General features: G+C 65.2%; 1 protein-coding gene across 8 annotated transcripts in view; it reads right to left on the minus strand.

Moving 5' to 3' along the window:
- Positions 1 to 401: 401 nt before the first annotated feature.
- Positions 402 to 14,026, minus strand: part of DOK7 (docking protein 7) — a 35,987-nt gene continuing 22,362 nt past the window's right edge. For 6 of the 8 annotated variants that reach the window (XR_011437270.1, XM_023638457.2, XM_070262819.1 and 3 more), the window contains 5 exons: positions 12,138 to 12,257; positions 10,214 to 10,938; positions 5,689 to 5,731; positions 1,653 to 1,781; positions 402 to 1,306 (listed from right to left, as the gene is read on the minus strand). Coding sequence is in view for 7 of the 8 variants with exons in the window: in XM_023638457.2 (XP_023494225.2) it covers positions 1,170 to 1,306; positions 1,653 to 1,781; positions 5,689 to 5,731; positions 10,214 to 10,938; positions 12,138 to 12,257 (1,154 nt within the window). In the remaining variant the exon portion in view is untranslated. Of the gene's footprint in view, positions 1,307 to 1,652; positions 1,782 to 5,688; positions 5,732 to 8,937; positions 10,939 to 12,137; positions 12,258 to 14,026 lie in introns of those variants that run through there. The other 2 variants (XM_070262820.1, XM_070262821.1) reach the window with 1 other exon arrangement.

Consider the following 14,026-nt stretch of genomic DNA (forward strand, 5'->3'; position numbering starts at 1 on the left):
TGGATGGTGGATGGAGGGGAACAGGGTTCTGGGTGGGCCGTGGTTGGAGCCCCTGTCCCAGTCTGGCTGCGAGGCTGGGTTGGAGGCCCAGCCCGCTGCTTCCCTCTCATGCCCAGGGCCTCGAGAGCAATAGCAGGAAGCCCACCACCAATGCCAGAAACTTCCCAGCGTCCAGACCCCCATCAGCCAGTGGAGCGGGGCCAACCCCCTTCCCCCAGCCCCAATCACTGAGTCATGGAAATATCCTCGAGACACCCCCAAGGCCACGGGCACGGTCGGGAGGAAGCACCAAGGGGGGCGACCCCGGCCCTGAGCCCCTCCAGCGTGTCAGAGACGGCAGAACCGCACCTGGGGCCGCGGCCCTCTGCAGACCCAGCGCAAGAAAGAGAAAACACCTCATCCATCAGGAAAATAGTATGTGGTGTTAAAAATAGAGCATTAACGATTTTAAACTATTTACATGACTAACTGTGATGGGTCCCAAGAAGCGATGCAGCCAGGTAAACACGTGTGGGGCCACGCGGGCGCCTGACAGGTCCGAACGTGGAATAGCCCTCCCGCGCCCAGGGCTGGGGCGGCTGTGACCCAGGAGGGGACGGCTGGAGGCCGCTACAGAGAGGGCACGATCGGGGGTCTGAGGTCCCTGAGCCGACAGCTGCCAGACACTCCGCGTGGGTGGGGGACTGGCCCAGCCCTGCTGTAGTTTGGGGACGTGCGTTTTGCCAGGACATGTCTGTATGTCTGTCGTCAGTTGGGTGGCCACATCCCCCAGAAGGGGACAGCAGTTGGCATCCCAGAGTCTCAGAAACTGCTCCCCGATCCCCCGGCCAGCTGCAGCCGAGCTGCTGCCACAAGAAACCACCCAGAAGCTGCCTGACACCTGGCACGTGGCCTGCCCACCCGCCTGAGGTCCAGAGTGGCTCGTTAAGGCAAAGGAGGGTCTGCTCTGGCACCAGCGACCAGCAAGGCGAGGGGGGCCGGGGCCTTCCGCCAGCCGCACCAGGGCACAGGGACCAGCCGCGCCCACCATGTGGCTAGGTGGCCACGAATCTCGGAGCCTAGATGGCCATGCAGAGGCGGGGCCCCTCATGCCCCTGGCTATTGCCCACCGAAGGGGCGGCCCACTCGGCCACGTTGGGCTGTCCAGCCGCAGGGGGTGTCCAGCCAGCTCACGGCGGGGCCCCCTTCCTCCTCTGCTCCAGCTCGGGCAGCCGCTCCTCCCGGCTCTGTGCGTGCCGGGCGCCCGCCCTGTGGGCCGCCTCGGTGGCTGTGATGTCGATCTGTGCGTAGCGGGAGGTGCCGGCCCCTGAAAACAGTGTGAGGTGAGCCGGCCCCGCTGGCCCCAGCCTCCCACGACCCCACGTGGCCTGCACCTCCCACAGGGCCTCGGCCTGGACGGGGTGACGGGGGCTGGGGCTGGGGGCTTCACCCACACCATGCACCCAGTGAGGACCTGAGCAGGGAAGTCCCTGAGTGGGGACGCAGGTGGGCCACAGTGTCGGGGACACGGCTCAGCAGGAGAAAGGAGCGGGGTGGGCTGGGAGCAAGAGCCCGCCAGCCGAGGGCTGAGATGCTGGGCGTAGGGGTTAAGGCCCCTTGGGGCTGCCGGGCTGCAGGCCCAGCACTTGCGTTGGGCCCGAGTGGGGACTCACCTCGGACGCCCGTGCTGGCCTCCTGGAGCTCCAGGCCCATGTAGTGCAGCTGCTTTTTGGAGGAGGGGCTGGCAGGGATGTTCACGTAGGTGGGTGCCTCGCTGCGTGGGCTCTCGGGCCCCAGGGCTCCTGTGGGGAGGGGGCTGTGGGTCCCCAGGTTGTGGCCGAGGGCTGAGCTGACCCCCAAGACTGTTCAGCAAAGAGCTCCCCACCCACACCACCCCGCACATCCCCCACCCTCCACCTCTCCAGGGCGGAGGGGACCTCCCGACTCTCCGATTTCCCTGGAGACCTTTGCCCACCCTGAGACCCCACCCACATCCCTCCCTGACCCAGGCACCCACCTGTCCCCCCTTCACCACCGAGCTTCTGGAAAGGGTGTGCCCCTCCCGTGCACTCTGCCTGCTGCAAGGGGCTGACCACCGCTGTGCTGCCCCCGGGGGGCCCCCATGGCCCGCTGGAGTCAAGCGACCACACTCTTCTACCTTCAGCCCCCTGCTGCCCACCCTCCACACTCGACCCTCATCCGCTGGACCGTCCCTCCCGGCCACTTTCTCCTCGGCTCCCCAGCACCCTGCCCCTCCCAGGCAGGACGCCCCTCCCTGTCCACGCCCCAGCCCTCCCTCTATATCCTCCTGGGTCACCCCGGCCGCTCCAGGCTTCAGGGACCCTCTCCAGACCGGTGAGTCCCCACGGGATCCCTCCCCTGAGCACAGGCCCACACTTCCATCCACAGTGACGCCTCCTCCAGGATGGCCCCAGGCACTTCAAGGCCCCTCCCCCATCCAAGAAACTGGTCCCCTGCCTGTCCCATGTCCCAGCAGCTGATGGAGTGGGACTCAGTGCTGGAACAAGAAGGTCCTGGCAAACCAGGACGCATTGGCCACCCTGCTGGAGACCCGCTGCCCTCCAGGGAGCATGGGAAGCACGAGCTTCCAGGCCGGCGCTTCAGGCCCTCGGTTGCCTGGGTTGCCTCACTCCGCCGGCCAGCTCGCAGTGTCCTGTGCCCTTGTCAAACAAGGACACACTGAGTGTTTTCGGTCCCCAGAAAATCTCCGCTCTGAGGCAAGCATTTCCGTACATGCGCTGCCTCTGCAGCACACGGGATCCATCACAGGAAAAGATGCCCTCCCCCACGGCCTGGCAGCCCGGCCAGGAGTGCCTTGAGGGAGTGCCTTGGCGGGCGGTGCAGGGCCAGGGCCCTCTGCCCGTCAGGCGGCGAGGCAGAGCCTGCCGCTCTGTGTCCACACGGGCTCCAACCACCTGTCTGTACTCCCAACAAACAGCACGGGAGCCTCCCCAGCCAGGCCAGGTGGGCCCTGGCACACAGAGGGGCAGATGCAGACCCTCTCCCGCGTCACCCACCATGACAGGCTGAGGCGCCCGGGGAGGCTAGGGGAAATGAGGGCAGGCTGCCTGGAGAAGGGGGCATGAGCCGGGAGGAGTGGAGACAAGCGGGGATGGAGGTGAAGCAGGCAGGGGCAAAGGCCTGGCTGGAGCTGGGAGACCCGTCAGGGGCCTGAGACGGGGTCCCAGGAGAGTCTGGGAAGGAGGCCCAGCCTCCGCACAGGGGCCTCTCAAAGCCAAAAGGGCAGCTGGATCTCACCCGAGGTCACGTGGCCAAGCTCCCCACCACTCAGCAGCTAGTGTTACGGGTGCCACCCATATGTCCCACGGTGGAAGCAGGACGGGGTGGAGGGTTCTGGACAGCCCGGCACCACCAGACTCGCACCGGCAGCCGAGGAAGGCTGCTCCCTCCCTCTCGCCTCAGCCTCTAAGCAGGTTCGTGGGCTGCAGGGGTGCTACACCCAACACCCGCCCCAAACTGCACCTCCCGGAGGAGGGCCCCTCAGCCCCGCCCCCTCACCCCTCCCGTCTCCCTCCCACTCCCTCCTTCCCCTGCTCCGGCTTCCTGTCAGCATCCCACGGTTGCCTCCTTGGCCACACGGCCCGTCCTTCCTACCGCAGCTCTGGCCTCACTTTCTCAGGTCCCATTCATCTCTGTCCCCCACCAGACCCAGGCGCCACCTGCCCCAGCCCCTGGCCTCAGAGGAAAGGATCCACGTCCCCCAGCAAATCCTGATGCCTGTTCTTCCCCCTCCCGTCCCCAGGGGACACACGCCCTGTCTCTGTAAAAGACACGTGAAGGGCACGGGCGGCTCCAGCGAGAGGCATCCAGAACCGCCTGGGAGGGCCACCCACAGCCTCGTGTTGTCAGGGGATGGTCCTCAAGGCCCCACCCCGACCGGGGAGCCCCAAGGCCAGCTGGTGTGGAGCCTTCCTGTGGTCTGTCTGACCTGCTAGCCCGCGGCCCTCCCGGCTCCTGCTTCTGCAGGTCCCCTCTGGGTGGGCCTGGGCCTGCTCCGCCTGCCTGCTCTGGCCCCACACATGCACCTCTGAAGAAGGGATGGAGGCACCCAAGCGTGTCAGGGCCCAGCCCCCAGCCGGAGGCTCCAGCAACAAAATGAGGCACAGAGCTGACCCCTGACCGCCAGCCACCCCTCCGCACCAGCCCAAACCCCCACCAACCTTCAGCCTTTCCCAACTTCCCAGGCCTTCCCCCTAGTCAGAGCCAGCGTCTCCCCATCGCTCCCTGCCTGGACCTCCCCCCACCACGGTCACCATCACCCGTGACCATCAATCGGTCCCCTGGACCGTCACTCACCTCTGTTCTCTGTCGCCTGAAGGACACGGCGCCCTCCTAAAGGCTGGGGTTCCAGGCCAGCCCCGACCCTGTCCACTCTGTCCACACACCCCACCCAGCTAGGCTGGCCACACTCAGCCACCCTGTCCTCAGCTCCCTGCCTGGCCCTGGCCCACTCTGGCCAGGGCTTGCCCCAGATGCACACGGCCACCCTGCTGTCCACTGCCACCCACTATCCATTGTCACCCCATCCACTGTCATCCCTCTGCCCACTGTCACCCCTCTGTCCACTGTCACCCACTGTCCACTGTCACCCCTCTGTCCACTGTCACCCACTGTTCACTGTCACGTCTCTGTCCACTGTCACCCCTCTGTCCACTGTCACCCACTGTCCACTGTCACCCCTCTGTCCACTGCTACCCACTGTCCACTGTCACGTCTCTGTCCACTGTCACCCACTGTTCACTGTCACGTCTCTGTCCACTGTCACCCACTGTTCACTGTCACCCCTCTGTCCACTGTCACCCACTGTCCACTGTCACCCCTCTGTCCACTGTCACCCACTGTCCACTGTCACGTCTCTGTCCACTGTCACCCACTGTCCACTGTCACCCCTCTGTCCACTGTCACCCACTGACCACTGTCACCCCTCTGTCCACTGTCACCCACTGTCCACTGTCACGTCTCTGTCCACTGTCACCCACTGTCCACTGTCACCCCTCTGTCCACTGTCACCCACTGTCCACTGTCACCCCTCTGTCCACTGTCACCTACTGTCCACTGTCACTCCTCTGTCCACTGCTACCCACTGTCCACTGTCACGTCTCTGTCCACTGTCACCCACTGTTCACTGTCACCCACTGACCACTGTCACCCCTCTGTCCACTGTCACCCACTGTCCACTGTCACGTCTCTGTCCACTGTCACCCACTGTCCACTGTCACCCCTCTGTCCACTGTCACCCACTGTCCACTGTCACCCCTCTGTCCACTGTCACCCACTGTCCACTGTCACATCTCTGTCCACTGTCACCCACTGTCCACTGTCACCCCTCTGTCCACTGTCACCCACTGTCCACTGTCACCCCTCTGTCCACTGTCACCTGCTGTCCACCATCACCTCTCTGTTCACTGTCACCCACTGTCCACTGTCACGTCTCTGTCCACTGTCACCTGCTGTCCACCATCACCTCTCTGTTCACTGTTGCCCACTGTCCACTGTCACCTACTGTCTACTGTCAACCATTGTCCACTCTCGCTCCTTGGTTCTCTGTCGCTGCACTGTCCACTGTCACCTTGCTTCCCTATCTGGTGTAGACTTTCCGACTGGACTGTAAGTGTGGCCACCTTGTCCCAGGGCTGTATGGGAGCTGGTCCCCAAGCCAAGGCCTACCTGAATGCGTCATCGGGAGCCCAGGGGGGGAGGCAGCTGCTCCCTAGACCAAAGAGAACCGGTGTCAGTCTGTCCATCTGGTCCTGCTCATCCTGCCCCCATCCCAAGAACCAGATGTTAACCCCGAGGGTGACACAGGTCACTGGGGGCCATGCCACCTACAGGGGAGACCAGCCTGGGGCCCTATTCTTCATCTCTAGGGGCCCCTCACCATGTCCTCCAGGACTCCAGCCGGCCGGCCAGCCTGATGTCCACGTGACCCCGTCTGGGGAGAGGGGTTGGCAACTCAGGCCCCCAGGTCAAACCCGCCCTACCTCTTCTTGTAAACATGTCTCAATGGCTCACCGCGCCCCTGTCCAGCTCATGCTGCCAGCCACACAGCAGGGTTTGCAGCCGATGCACAAGGGCCCTGGGCCCCGCCTGCCGTTGTAAGCAGCACCTGCAAGGCGGCCCACCCGGGACCCGGGAGAGGAGCCTCCAGATGCACAACGTGTCTTCGCAGTGCCTGACTAGAGGTGCGGAGACTCGAGGGAAGAAGGGGCCCTGGGGCAGGCCAGCTGGCAGGTCGGGAGGGACGGTGGCCCACGGCTGGCATGTTCATTGCTACTGGGCTGCGGTCTCCCAAAGCCCTCAGGGAACTGGCCACAACAGGGCCAGGGCAGGTGACATCCCACGAAAAGGCCTGGCATCCCCAGTGCTTCCAGGAGCACGGCCAGCAGTGGGGCCTCGCAGGGAGCCGGGTCTAGAACGGGGGTGCAGAAGCCCAACCCCCTCTCCGGGAGGGCAGAGGTGGGTGCCACAGACTCAGGACACTGCACCCCGACCCTGGGCCTGGGCCAGGCTGGAGGGACGCCCCTGAGCCCACTGGGCTCGTCTAACCTGCCACCTGCGTAAAGAAGTCCCCGTGCAGCCTTGGGGACTCGGGCAGGGCGCGTCTGACCGCTGACACCTGGGACAAGAGGCCAGCTGCTCTCGGAAGCCCTTCACACACACAGGCCTCTGGACCAGAGTTCTCGCCTGGCTCCTGACACAGGCCTCTGACACAGGAGGTCGGCCACTGCCCTCAGGAGCCCCCATCACTAACGGTTCAGAGCCCACCTGAGATGGCACCTGCACAGGGGGCCAGCCCTACAGACACCATCAAAGCCAAATGCTGGGTGTGGGTGGGATGCAACAAGATGCCACGGAGAATGAGCAGACACGGACCCACCTTGTCCCCTCCCTGGGGGCCAGGACCCAGGCGGGGCAGGCTGGCTTCGAGTGGCCCCAGGGAGGCAAGGAGGACTTGTGGCGGGTGTCTGTCCCTCTCCCCGTTGCCCCTAGCCCTGACACTCGGCAGGAAACCCCAGGGCACCTGAGAAGCCCCCCACACTGCCCACCCCACCCCAGGGAGGAGGAGCGGAGCTGGTGGCCCTGGGTGCCGGAGCAGCCGGTGGGCCGGAGCCTCGAACGGCTCCCAAGACGGAGCAAGAGGCCCACCGTGGGGGCCCGTTGGGAAGAGAACGGATGTAGGTGAATGCCTCCGGCAAAGCCCCCAGGAAAGGCTGTCCTGGCGCCCCGCCAAGCCCCACCAGACAGAAGGCCCCTGGGGCCACCACCTCAACCCCGGGGCCACGGGGCCACCAGGGATGGGGAGAGATGGAGGCACACTCGCTCTGGGGGCCTGGCCCTCCTCCTGAGCAGCCCAATGGCACAAGATGCCATGGCCCCCAACAGTTCCCAGAGGGTTACAGTGGTCAGCGGCCCCCCACACAAAGGGCCCCTCCCTCCTCTGGCCAGGACTTCGTGCAGACCGCCCAGGCCCCGCCTCCCCAAGTCCTCGGCTGAGCCTCCTCCCACCACCAGACCCAGGCCACCTGGCGCCCACCTTGCCCAAGACCCCACCTGGTGAGCCATAGTCCACCTTTCCTGCCTCACCCACCCGGTGGCCCTTCCCTGGAGTCCCAGCCATCAATCTCAGTCAAGGAGACCCTAGTCCACTGCCAGGACCCCCACACAGGAGGGGCAAGCAGAATGCCCGGCTCCAGCCCTCCCTGGCTTCCCAGCAGGGGCCAGACCCTCAGCTGCTGGGCCTCAGTCTGTTCTGGTCTGAGGGACCCCAGCCATCTCGGGGCAGGAGACCCGTGGGAGCAAGGCGGGGCTGAGCCCAGGTGACAAGGGGCTCTGGCCAGAGCAGACAGCCCAGCCCTGCAGCGCTGCTCCAGCCAGCTCACCGCACCAGCAGCTCGCAGCCTGATCTCTTTTGCAACAGGCTGGCCGGGGGCCTCGGGGGAGGTGAAAATGGTGTGTGTGACGACGACTCCCCTTCCCAGGCCTCCTCCCAGCGCTGGCATGCACCGTCTCATTAGACCCTCTCAGGGTACCCAGGGAGGTGGGGACTAGCATCCCCACCTAGGAAGAGGAAACTGAGGCTCAGACAGGTGTGGTGACTTGGCTGAGGCCACCCAGCCTGACTTTCTCAATGCTGCATTCAGTGTGGTGGGAGACCCCCAGCTACCCTGGCAGAGTCGGCTCCCACTGGGTGGTAAGCAAGGGTGAAGATGGGTGTGAGAGGGCAGGGCAGGGCCCCCCCCCCCAGGATGTGCAGGGGGCTGAGTGGGGATCCCCAGAGCTCCACCCACACGAGAGAGACAGGGAGGGGGTGCACCAGCTCAGAGCCAAGACCCTCACTGACCCAGAAAGCGAGTGTCCATCCTCACTGGACATAGGCACCACCTGCCTCAGCCCAAGGGACCACCAAGGACCTCATTGTGGTCTCCAGTGAACACAAACAAGCCACCTGTGTGCATACACATCACACACACACTCGTGCACACACGACGCATACATGTGCATGCAACTCACATGTGCATGCATATGCATACACACACCACAGATGCACACTTCACACCCCACATACAAATGCACGTACATGCAATGCATCACACACATGCACATGTATGCACACCATGCTTGCACATGTTTGCATGTGCAGACCATGCACGCCTCACACATATGTACAAATACATGCACCCAACACACACATGCACACACACACACAAGGGCCCTGGGGGTTTCTGAAGCCGCCTCTCCTTTTCACTCCTTGAGCGCATTCAGGCTGAAGGCAGACTGCGCAGCCAGGCAGCACGCTGCTCTCCTGACCCCCAGGCCAACGGGTGCCGGATCCTGGATTTCTGAGACATTCAAAGGCCCTCCTGGGAGGGCAGGGTGGGAGGCAGAGAGGGCTGGCCAAATGGAAAAAGACAAGACTCTAAGAAAAGAACATTTTATTTCCAGTCTAAGAATGTATTACAAACAGTGTCAGATTTTAAAAATGCAAAAGAGCAGCACACGTCTCCAGCCAACAGCGAAGGTTCAGAGCGAGGGATTTACAGGAAGGCTGTCTGCCCCGGACGGGGCTGATTCCAGACCGCGGGGACGAAGCCCACAGAGTCCACGACCGGAGGGACCAGGCCACGCCTCTCGCGGGAGCATCTGACATCGCAGAACGGACAGAACCAGGCCACGCGCTGCACTCCATGCAGGTGAGCAGACAGACCACGGAGGACGCCGGAGAGGCACGAGGCCAGGTGACCCAGGGGCGGCATCGGGGGCCCTCTACGTGCAGAGGGACGAGCCCTCGGAGCCAGGCAGCCTCTGTCCTCGCCACCAGCCTCCCAGCTCCCAGCCAGGAGCGCCGGGGGGAGCGCGGGGCCCCAGCACGTTTGCAGCTGGACCTCCCGGCAAGCTGACCCTGCAGAGCGGGCCCAACAGAAGGAGCCCACCGCCCTGCTCTCTGCTCCGCGGGCTGCAGCCCAGCCCTGCCCACCCCTCGCAGGGAGCCTTCAGGTTCAGGGAAAGGCTGGTGTGCAGTGAGCAGCGGGGGTCTCGAGTCCCAGACCCCACAAGTCCCTGGGCTTCCTGAGCCTCAGTTTCCTCCCCTGTAGGAGGAGCCACCTGCAGGTGCCGCTTTGGGAGGAGGCGAGGGGCAAATAGGTGAAGCTCGTCACACACACACACGGGACGCCAGCGGGTGAGTCTCGGGCTCACGTTCACGGGACTCAGGTGTCTGAGGAGCCGTGGCGGGGACTGAATCTTCAGCGGGCGGTGTGATTATGCCCCACGGAGGGGAGCAGGACTAAGAAGTAAGGCTGCTCACCAGGGAGGCGGTGGAGCAGGGAGCGGAGGAGGCGTCCAGGCCTGAGCACCTCAGGGGCACGGCATGAGCCAGAGGGACGCGGGCCCGCCTGCGCCCCCAGCACCTGAGCCTTGGGACCCTGCTGCCCCCGGCCTGCCCCGCGCACAGCCTCCCACTTTCCAGAACGCACTTTCAGCTGCATCCAAGCCGGACAGACCTCCCCCAGTGGCGTGGGCCCTCTGTAGGCGGCTGCAGCGCCCTCCCCACCAAGCCGCACATCGCGGCTTTGCCAACGCACGCAGGGCAGCCCTCTGCGAGGGGCCAGAGCCCCCACCTCCCCTCCGTGCGGAGGGGCCGCGGCCAGCCCTAGCGGGGGCCTGGGAGATGCTCTCAGGGCGGGGGGTTTACCTTGAGGCCTCCACAGACGGGACACACGGAAAAGAAGGCAGCCGGAGGCCCGGCGGGGGACACGCCCGCTTCCCAGGGCTCGCCGGGGGCCGGGCTGGGCAGTGCGGCCTCACCACCCGGGGCCTCTGTCGCCTGTCCCCGCCGTCTCGCGCCCAGCCAGCCAGAGGGACAGCCCGCAGACGTCTGGCTGCCCAAGTCCCCGGCTTCAGCGTCACCAGGGCGGCCCTGCGCGGCCAGGGGCTGGTCCCGGGGGCCATGGCGCAGGCTGCGCGGCGTGTCATAGTGGGGCCGTGGCACGCCAGGCACCTGGTACTCAGCTGCACCCGGCGGGCAGGCGCACAGGCTGGGCTCAGGTGCCCCGGGCATTGGTGGCAGGCTGAGCAGCGAGCCAAAGTCGTCGCCAGCGCGCCACACGTCCAGGCTGCTGCCGGCGCAGGATGAGAAGCTGCCTGAGTAGGAGGAGTGGCTGCCCGTGGCGATGCCGCTGTCCGAGGAGCTCTGGCGGCCGACCTCCTGCAGCTGCCGTGGCCGCAGTGGCTTGGGGGGCGGCCTCGAGGCGCCCAGCGCCGCCTCCCCAGGGGCCTGGGCAGCCGCCATCCCAGGCCCCTCTTGTGATGTGCCGGCCGAGGACGAGGACTGCTCAGGCCATGCCGTGAGCCGGCTGCCGGCGCTGACATCCGAGTGGCTGGCCTCTGACGACGAGCTGGACAGGCTGCGGTCATCCCCTGAGATGGAGAGCAGGAGCTGAGGCTGCTGTGGGGGCTCTGGGGTGCTCATGGGGGCTGGGGAGGGCTGGGTTAGAAGTGACATCTGGTACCCACCCGGTGCCCCCCACCCATCAGGGGTCGGGATTCTAGTCTCTAGTCCCGCTCTCCCCAGACCTCACCTGAGGCTGGAACACAAACCTAGCGCCACCCACCCCAGCCCCCCTCCCCACACAACTCTCTCCTCTTCTCCGGCCCTCTTAAGAGCCCGTGCCCCTCCCCTCTGTCCCCCTTGGCCACCACTCTCTGGAAACCCCATGTGAGCCCCTCCTCCAAGAAGGCAAATGCTCAAAGAGACCCCCTGCTCCAAAGGGTGGGCCTGGATGGGAGGGGAGAAGGCCACCGCCCCCACTGTGCCGCCGGTGGGACTAGCAGCAATCTGAGGACAGATAAGCCCACAAGCTCCCCTGCTCTGGCCCGGGAGACCCCAGTGCAGCCCCACCCCCCACTGGCCGCCCTCACCAGAGCTGAGTGGCCCCTCGGAGGGTGCCAGCCCCTTCTGTCCCTCTTCCCACAAACTGCGGCAAAGCGCAGACCGCGGGCAGCTGAGAGGGCCTCTGCTCTGAGCAGCCAGCACCCCTGAGCCTCTCTGGGCATCAATGGTGAAAGTGAAGCACGAGGCCATGGCCTTGCCCGGGCCACGTGGCTGTGAGTGGAGAATTCAAACCCAACCCACCGGCTGGTTCTTGGAGCCACAGCACACTTCCAGTCAGCACCCAGGCAAGAGCTTAGCGTTTGTGGCGTGGGAAGGAAACGAATAAATGAACAGGAGGGAGAGGAACGAATGAATGACCAGGAGGGAGAGAGAGGAATGAAGGAATGAATTAGTGAACAGGCAGGAGAGGAACAAATGAATGATCAGGAGGGAGGGGAATGAATGAATATCAGGAGAGAGAGAGAGAGAGAGGGGAATGAATGAATGAATTAGTGGACAGAGGGAGAGGAATGAAGGAAGGAATAGGAGGGAAAGGAACAAATGAATGATCAGGAGGGAGAGGAATGAATGAATGAACAGCAGGAAAAGGAGTGAATTAATGAATGAATAGCAAGGAGAGGAAGGAACAAGTGAATGAACAGGAGCTTGGAGGTGGCTGAGAGGGACCACGGAGCCGCGCCACTGCCCCTCCACCCGCCCAGGCCGAGGCCGCCGCCCGCCCTACCTGCACTGCCCGGCCGGCCGGAGTGGGAGAGGAGGCTGAGCCGCTTCTCCAGCTGCAGGGCTTCCAGGGCCTCCTGGGCCACGCGCTCCTCCACCGTGGCCGGCCCCCCCGGGCTTGGGTCTACGGCAGAGAGGAGAGTCAGCAGAGGAGGCAACCCCAGCCCTCTCCCCGAGGACCCTCGGCCGCAGCCCACGTGCTGCCCAGGACATCACGGTGAGCCCAGCACTGCTAGGGCCACGCGCACCCTGGTCCGGCCCCAGTACCTGTGCCCCAGCCACGTACATCAAACGCAGGGCGCCCAAACCACCCGCATCCAGGTCTCCTGGTCACCAGCCTGTGTCCTGTGCCCACGGACAGCCCTCTGCCAACCCCCCCCAGCCACCCCACGCCTGCGGACAGCCCCAGACTATCAGCCTGTGTCTTGTACCATCAACAGCCCCCTGACCAGTAGCCTATGTCATCGTTCCTGTGGACAGCCCCACACTGACCACCAGCCTGTGTTCTGTGCCCTAAAGCTGACAGGCCCTGTGGTGGGGACCGACCTCAGTGACACCCAGGGTCAGGAGCCAGGCGCACCCTCCTGACCACTTCTCACCTGGCAGTTCTTGGGGTAGCATTCGCTGGCATCGGACAGACTCTCAGTCCAACCATTGGCCCTCCCGGAGCCCCGTGTCCACGTCTGAAACCGTGGATGCAGAGACGGGGGGCCCCAGTCGCTGTGGGGCCAGGACGGGAGTGCGCAGGCTGTGCTCAGGGCAGGGCAGACCCCGAACACTAATCTCTGGCCCCCTCCTCCCAACTCTGTCTACGTGAGGTTAGTCCTGGCTCTGGGGTCTGCGTGGGTCTGGCCCAGCAGGAGTCAGTGGGAGAGGATACCAACCCCCTTCTGATCCCTGCCGCCCAGGCCACGTCTGCGGCTGCAAGACAGGCGAATGCCAGCAGAGGGCGCCACCACGCCGGCCACCAGAGCCGGGCAGCCAGGCTCTGGCCACAGGGGCCGCCTCCTTCCTCCCCAGCCACGCCTGTCCCTGGGGCCTGCGTAGGGAGGGGTGGGAATGGAGGGGTCGCGGCTGGGAGAAGGGGGACCTGGACTGGGGGCCAGTCGCCCGCCTCTGTCCTTCCTCAGGTGGCCCCGCCTGCCCTCGCCCTGGCTGCAGTGCCCAGGCCAGGAGGCTGCAGGTGTGAGCTCACTGACCCCCTGCCAGGCGGCCCCAGACCCTGGTCTGCCCCCCAACCCCGACAATAGGACAAGCACTGCCTCACTGAGGCAAGGGGAGAATCAGCAATCCTGGGTACTGCCCACCTGGTGGGGCAAGGGAAGCCGGGGTGACCAGGACCACCCTTTGTCTCTCCCACAGCAGCTGGGCTCGGGCCTCCCCGGCTGTCCCTGAGGGGAGGGCAGACCTCACCCGGTGAGAGGAGGTGCCCGGGGTAGCCTGGCCCCTCAGGGGTCCAGCACCGTCCCTGGCCTGGGGGCGCTTGACGAATGGTGCCCCAGCCACAACCAGGGAGGGCGTGGGGACAAGACGAGGCAACCTCAGTGCACCCTTGTACCCCCCAACACACTGAGACCCCACACACCAGGCAACCCCACAAGGTGGCTTCCCGCCAGAAAGCTGGCTGGACAGAGCCGGTCCTGACCCCAGCCCTCAGTCCAGTAACCTCTGGCAGGGCCCCACCCAGCTCTGGAGGACGGGGCAGGCTCGGAAGGTCTCCAGGAGCCCTGCTCGGGCCCAGGCCTCTCACTGCCACTGCAGCGGGGCTGTCCCAACAGCTCTGGCCCCGTGCAGGAGGGGCCGATCCCTCGCCACCCTGCCCTCAGGCCAGTGTGGCTCCGGGTGTCTCCGCTGCGCGTGGGGCGCAGGGCAGGGGCAGAGGCAGAGGGAAGG

Source organism: Equus caballus, chromosome 3 (assembly GCF_041296265.1).
Source record: "Equus caballus isolate H_3958 breed thoroughbred chromosome 3, TB-T2T, whole genome shotgun sequence".
Classification (NCBI taxonomy): Eukaryota; Metazoa; Chordata; class Mammalia; order Perissodactyla; family Equidae; genus Equus; species Equus caballus.